The 7650-nt window shown below is 41.4% G+C and overlaps 1 protein-coding gene across 1 annotated transcript in view; it reads right to left on the bottom strand.

The window, feature by feature from the left end:
• LOC101846299 (dynein heavy chain 7, axonemal-like) overlaps positions 1–7650 on the bottom strand; it is a gene marked incomplete in the record, with an annotated part of 71001 nt that overhangs the window by 13575 nt on the left and 49776 nt on the right. Inside the window, 6 exon segments of the mRNA XM_035971617.1 lie at positions 456–617; positions 1795–1971; positions 2926–3018; positions 4042–4287; positions 5480–5758; positions 6590–6722. Coding sequence (XP_035827510.1) covers positions 456–617; positions 1795–1971; positions 2926–3018; positions 4042–4287; positions 5480–5758; positions 6590–6722 — 1090 coding nt within the window.

Below are 7650 nucleotides of genomic sequence, written 5' to 3'. Positions count from 1 at the left end.
CTGATTCCACCACGCTGCCTCACATACGTTATTTTCAACCCCCACAGAGTGGAGTAAAAGAAAACTTCATCAGCTACTCACACCAAGCAGGAGTCTAAACCCTCCGTAGGGCCGCGGTCGGGTCGCTGTGGTGTCAGGCTCGAAACACATGTTTGACTTATCGCTGTCTTAGAATTACAAAGTTCTATCTGAAGATTTTGAGTTACTAGGACCATGAGGTCAGAAAACAAATGTTCTATCTGCTCAATCAAAACCGAAAGATTATTCGGAGTCTTTATAAAAAGATTTTCAAAGAAATGCATTTGAATAACTGGACACGTTTTGAAACTCAAACTTTTTGACGTCCAATTTCTCAAAACTAGATGCTTAGAAGATGCAACTTTGTAATTCTAGGATGACGTTATCTTAACAATGTTCGAATCGAAATTTAAGTTCACCCAGTGTGGTACACTCACAGCACAGATTTTCTCCAAAGTTGGCATCCAGGACGCGGCGAGATGGCAGTTCTGTAGAACAACCCACAGCCCGTCTTTCACCGCTTTGTCCACCATTCGCATGGCAATAGGACCTTGACCTTGGCCCAGGGACAGGGAGTCAAACTTGTCTCCTCCCATGCTCTGCGAAAGAAAGCAGTATACTTAAACCTTTCTGTAAGAGGGTCGTGAACGTGCATGATTGTCTCATGTGCTAGTGTGATGTGAAGCGCTGATGACTATTTGTCGAATGGCACTATTGAATAAGCTCATGACTGTTGTAAGTGCTTGTTCTTAGAATAAATTAAAGGTCTTATAATAAATGAAAATGTCTTTATTGTATGACGTCACGGCGACTCAGAGAGGGGAGACTCTTGATGCGGGCAGTGGTTCAAGTAAGTTCTGAACTGAGGGCTCAAACAAACATAAGGAATTTTGGTCTCATTTTATGCCGTAAAACTGTGAAAAAATGTATAAATAGTATAGGCTTAACGCCCCTATCAACACTATTAGGTTATATAAGACGCGGGACCTTCAAGTTAACCGTTTGTCTCCAAAACGACAGATCCAAATGAGAAATCCGTGTAAAGTGCCTTTCCAAAGGACACAACAGAGCCGAGTCAAGCCGAGGCTCGAACCCACGTACCAACAATCTCACAAGTACGGGTCCAGTAGCCTGACCACTAGACCACCGACGACACCCAGCTGTTTAACAGAGACTCGTGATTACGATATTAGGTTAAGACTGTTCCTAATGTAACATCGTAAACATATTTGCTTCTTCACGTTCTTCTAGCGATACTGGTTAAAAATAGCTTTACATTCCAGTGGCAAACGTAAGTTGTTCGGTAATCAGATAGTTTTGTTTGTGAGATATTTGTTTACCGCTCTGTCTATTAGGCTTTGAATCCATTTGTGCTTCTAGCCTTTTAGAAAGCTTTTGAATGCTTTTCCTCCATATTCATTTAAAAGGACGTAATAAACCTATCACTTGGAACTAAGATAAGCTGCACTTAAGTAAAAATAGAGAGACAGAAAATTCGAACTATGGCTCACACTACGGACAGAATAACAATTCACATTCCTAGTTGCAACAGCCGAATGGTCTCGGAAAAAGACAGGACATGTATAATGTAGAAAAAGGTTTCAAGAAAAAGGTAAAAAGATACATTCTTTGAAATGCTCCAAGACTTCTTGCCTCACAGTTGAAGGAGACAAACTGCGGTTTTTCCTGCCCCCTAAGTAAGTATCAGAACCTGACCGAAAAAAACAGAAAAACTGTAGACATTTTGACAGCCACGTGTCTTTCTGCCAAACCCACATTGTCGTCTGCAAACTTGAGCAGAGCCGCCATGGGGTCGGAGCCCGGGGAGAGCACGAAGAGTAGGGGCGTGGTGCAGTTACTGTCGGCGTACGACTTGGGCAGGTCAAAGGGCGGCGGCTCGATGAACTTTTTGCCGATCTTTTCCGTCACGAAGTCTTGGACAGCGGGAAGCACCTGGTTAGATTTTCATCCATGAATGCATAAAATTCGATTACTTATTTCCCGGATATCAAACAAATATAGGAGAATAAATCAAGAAACATAAGATATTTTGTGAAATAAAGAGTCCCCATGGAAGACCCGTCAGCCACGTTCAAAGTAAAACATGCTTGTTCCCTGTTATTCCCATTCCACCCAAAATCTGCTACTCCTGCCTATGTTTTGTGGAAAGACAAATTTTCTAGTTGTTTATGTGCAGTTTTTTCTATGTGAGATAGTATCATAGCGGTTGTATTTAACTAAGCTCTGATAATAAACAGGTGACTATGGAGTAGCGATTCGGCCCTTTGCTGTAGTACGCAGGATGCCTAAGTTCCACTCGCGAGTGGGGAGTAAAGCTAAAAAATAATTAATTAATGACACTCTTATTTGTCCCAGAAGGGCATTTTGGTTTACAATGGCAAACATACATACACATACTTACATACATAATTATAAATACGTACATACATAAATACATGCACAAATACATACATAATACACAATATCACACACATTTTTCGGCCTTTTGTTTTAAAAATAAATTAAAACGTCGTGACCAACATGGAGACAAGACTGTTTTCTCTTCTTCTGTCTAAAAAACAGACACATACACACATACACACACAAACACACATAAACGCACACACACACACACACACACACACACACAAACATACACACTCACAGATTGACAGAGAGGAGAGCGAGAGCGAGAGCGAGAGAGAGAGAGAGAGAGAGAGAGAGAGAGAGAGAGAGAGAGAGAGCGAGAGAGAGAAAAAGTGAGAGCGAGGGCGAGAACGAGCGAGCGAGAGAGAGGGAGAGAGAGCGAGCGAGAGAGAGAGAGGGGGGGGGAGAGAGAGAGAGAGAGAGAGAGAGAGAGAGAGAGAGAGAGAGAGAGAGAGAGAGAGTCGAAAGTCAAGTTTTTACCTTATCAGGTCTGAACACCCGAAGTGTGAGCATCTTCTGAAAGAGGTTCAGTTTGTCTTGCCATTCACCCGCCAGTTTCTCTTTGTGCGGAATCTGGAGACACAGACTCAGTTGTAGTTTATGGCGGGTGAAAACGATGACAGCAACCATTTTGACCAGAAACATATTTGTTATTAGCATAGCAGTAACACGAAAACAACAACAACAACAACAACAACAACAACAACAACAACAACAACAACAACAACAAAATAGTAGAGGTGGCATAAAGCGCCAGAACGCCAACCAACAACGAGACAGAGAATCATAAAGTTGTTGAAGTCTGAGTGTTAGACAGACTTGCATTTTGAGTGCACCGCTAATAAATAAATAAATAAATAAATAATGATTGTAATTCCTTCAGTGGAGAAACCGAAAGAATAATATAACCGCGAGTGAAAGGAAAAAAGAGATTTTAAAAAAGTTGAGAAATAAAAAAATGCACGACAGACAGACAAACAGACAGACAAACAAACAAACAGACAGACAGACAGACAGACAGACAGACAGACAGACAGACAGACAGACAGACAGACAGACAGACAGACAGACAGACAGACAGACAGACAGACAGACAGACAGACAGACAGACAAATGGGTGGAGAGCCTTAGAATTTCACGCAACACACACAAAGTTGAGGACGCCTGTATGGGGATACGAACCAAAGCCTATAACTCCGTAATCCAGCACAATACCAAATGAGCTAACGCCCCCCCCCCCCCCATGCCCTGACAGTGTAGTAACTTACACGTAACAACAATTTAACGGCAAAGATCAAATAAAGTACAATCAGTCATCTTGAAGTTATATCGCTTCACAATGGAGACAAGCCCAGCAATTACATGTTTTTAAAACTGTTCTACATTGGTGCAATGCTGTGTATGTTTGTATTTATGTATGTAATTAATGTATGAATGTATTTGTGTATGTACATGTATTTACGTATGCATGTATTTATAACTAAGTGTTGATGTGGGTTTACCATTGTAACCCGAATTTCCCCACGGGAATCAATAAAAAGGTAATTTTCTTATGTGTATGTTTATGGAGTACAAGAGAAGACACCAAGAACTCACCATGCTGTCGTACACGACCTTCCATTCTGCGGTCTCCTCCGAGAAGGTGACCGAGATTCCCTTGAACTGCGGCAGTTCGTTGAGACGGCACAGCTCGTCCCAGGACTTGTCGGGAAGCCAATCGGCGGGTTTTTGCAAGGGGTTGTCCAGCCCGACTCCGCCTGTGAGGAAAAACCGCCACTCGTCTTCGTCGATTTCGTTCTGGTGTTTCAAGATATTCACGCACAGCAGGAAGGAGAATAGGAGCTGTGGGGTGGCAGCGGGACCGGGAAATAGGTGTGGTTGGGGGGGGGGGGGAGGGGGAGGGGGAAGGGGAGGGGGGAGGGGAGGGGGAGGTGTGACATTAGATTATTGCTTGGTTTACGTTTGTAAATAGGACGGGTTTAAAGTTGGGCGAAGCTCTTTGAAAGGCTGAACATAGAGAAAGATGGAGAAAAGTGGAGCCCGAACCGATCACCCTGGTGCCCCAGCGGTCATCTGAGACTAGAGGATAAGTAAGTCAGTATAGAAAGACGATAATAGCCATTGAATCAGACAACCAAGATAGACCTACATAAAACAGTGAGTCGAAAAGAAATAGGACCTACCATGCTCTCCAATCCCAACATTTTTAGTCGGCTTGACAACAGTCTCTTTGAGCAAGGAGCATGTATACGGAAAAATTGTATTGGTTAAAAAAGCAACAAAAACCCCCCCAAAACCAAACAAACAAAACGAACAAGCAAACTGTAACACCAGCTCACCAGACGACAACAAACGACTGCTTGGTGAGGGTTGATAAAAATACGCTCTGTTTTACCTACATTGCCGTGTCAACAAATTCCTCGAAATGTCAGGGGTGTCTTCTTGTATAGGATTGGACAAAAATCAATTCGAAGCAATGGTTATTATTTATTTTAGCGCTGTGAAAAACGATAACAAATAGGCAGAAAAGCAGATGGTTCTGACAAGAACATTGGGCAACTGCTAGACTCTCGATACAACGGGCTTTTACAAAGAGGTTGGATTGGGGTATGGATGTCCAGTTCTGTTAAGGCCAAAAATCTCCAGAATTTTTCACACTTCTAAAAAGCTACTGAAACGGCTACTCACTGTACTGCGGTCAAAATGTCATGGCGCAACTTGTCCTCATATATCTCCGTTACTGCCGAATCAATGTCACTCATACTTTACATAGTAGTTTGCATCAACTTGACTCAACTTAATCATACTATTTCAGAACAATTGGGGCTAGATTAAAAAACATTAATTTATTAAACACTACAAAACCCTGTATAGCGGAAAATAGGAGTGTCCACAGCGCTTCCAGCTTCTCACACACATTTTGTTTACCCATGACCTACATCACAGCTCAGCAGCATTGAAACTTTTTAAAGATAACGTTTATTCCATGATAGCCCTAGGCTGGCGCGGAAAGCGCATAAATAAATTCACTCACTTTGTCTTTCTCAAAGAGCGAACGGCACACATTGCTGTAGAGCAGGTACGTGAAATGTTCGTGCAGATTTTTCAGCCTCTCTGCCAGCTGATCCGACTTCTCGGCGTTCTCGATGGACATGTTGAAGAGGTTGATGAACCAGGTGAGAGAGTATTGGTACATGGGCTCTATGTTGGCCAGGTCGGCTATGGAGAAGAAGAGGATGGTGCTGTGGATGGCGATGGGCGTGTACCCCATGCGGGCTTCGTCGATCTTCACTTCCGTCTCTTCGGCGATTTCCTGGGGGATAAGGATGCAGATTTTACAATTTTTTGGCGTTTTAGTTTTAATTTGATTGGTCTTGTCTTATTTCTAATAAGCTTGTTCGTAGCTTCAATTTTTAGACACACAGTTTATATTTTCTAAAGTTTTAATTTGAGTTTTATGGCACTTGCAACACATAAGTGCCAAAGATCAGAGGTATTACAAGAAAGCAACAAACGCAAAAAAGCTGGCGAGACCAGGATATAAGATACTTGATGGGAGAGAAAGGGCAAATCACACCCGAACACCCATCAACCACCCACTGCTTTATTTTGTTCTCGTTTTATTTCTAATGAGTTTGTGCACTAACTTAAACAAAAGCACTTTCCAACATTCTTTTAGACGTAAAGTTTATGTTTTAAGCAGCAGAATTTCCCAATTGGGATTGTCTTCATTCTCTAGGATGGCAAGGGCAGTCTATGAGAGCTCATTTTTCCAAGTCTTCGAGACGTTGCTTTTGGATGCTATACATAGACAGCAACCCTCACGCCGATCACATGCCCGTAAATATACAACATACGCTTATACATAATCGCAAATATTCACACAAAAAGCGTAAACATGCACACACATACACTTAATCACACATGCACACACACACACACACACACACACACACACACACACACACACACAGGCTTACACACATACACACCCACTCCCACACAGAACCAAACACGAACTCTCTAACACGCCAAATTTCAGCTCTCTTTTTTTAAAGAACCCAAGCAAAGTCATGTCACAACCACTTAGATAAATAGAGACACAAATTAAAGTCTACTATAGCTTAATCTCTCCCTGTCTCACCTGTTTCTCTGAGATTTCATTGGAGAGTGTTTTCGAAGAGGAGAGTACCTTGATGGCTGTCTCATCCTCCAAGATGTTACCTTCCGATGTGGAAAGAACCTCCAGAATTTTGTCCTCAATTTCTTTCAGTTGTCTTTTTTGGATTAGAAACGGAATGGGATATTAGTAATAACAGAGAACAATGCCCTCATTGAACGATCATTAAAATAATATTAACTAAACCAACCATCTAGCCCCTTTATAGTAATATTAATAATGATAATGATAATTAATAATAAAAAAAATAAATAATAATTTTAAAAAATCTATCGCCCCGATCTCCCTTTCCTTTGTGTTTGATACTCTCTTACAACACCTCTAATCTTCGGCATTTTTATAACTTTATTGTGTTGCGAGTGCCGTAAAACTCAGGTAAAACTAAATCTCACGAAGATGCCCATGGTACTGTCTCCCTGTCACGTGATCAAGCGTCTTTCTCTGTTTGTGACAAAATGTTTTAGTTTAGTTTTTGTAAAGTTTTTACGGCGCTCGCAACTGCATAAGGTCATATTATGAGCGCCAAGGGGTGGATGTTGACAGAGAAGTTTAAACGAAGAATCAGGCTTACTCTGCTCACCTTTCTAGCCTCAACAGCACAAAGTCTGCTTCGAAAGTCAAGGCATCCCGGAAGAAATAGCTGTACACAAGAGAGTGACAAACATGCAAAGAAAGTAGAGGAAAAATGACTATAGTAAGGATGAGGAAAAATAACAAACAGATGTTCCCCCTATGTTGTTCCGCCACAGTATGAGCATGACATTGATAAGTCAGCCCATTTATAATACAAAAATGTAATTCTACTGTGCACAAGAACATGTTAATATCCTCACTTTGGGAATGGCCTCAGGACAAGTAAAAAGAAAAATGAAACATGTTTTTCCATGGTAAGTCGTATTTTTGTTTGGCGTATGTGAACAATAGATCTACGATTTAAATTGAAAAGGCTTGGCCGGATGTCAAGGTGGAAAAGAACGAAGTATTTTTCTTTTGTTGTTTTATTATTTATTTTTTAAAATGTATTT

This window comes from Aplysia californica, unplaced genomic scaffold (genome assembly GCF_000002075.1).
Source record: "Aplysia californica isolate F4 #8 unplaced genomic scaffold, AplCal3.0 scaffold00472, whole genome shotgun sequence".
NCBI classification, from domain to species: Eukaryota; Metazoa; Mollusca; class Gastropoda; order Aplysiida; family Aplysiidae; genus Aplysia; species Aplysia californica.
The sequence above is the reverse complement of the archived record's forward strand: the minus strand, read 5'-3'. Positions and strand labels throughout refer to the sequence as shown.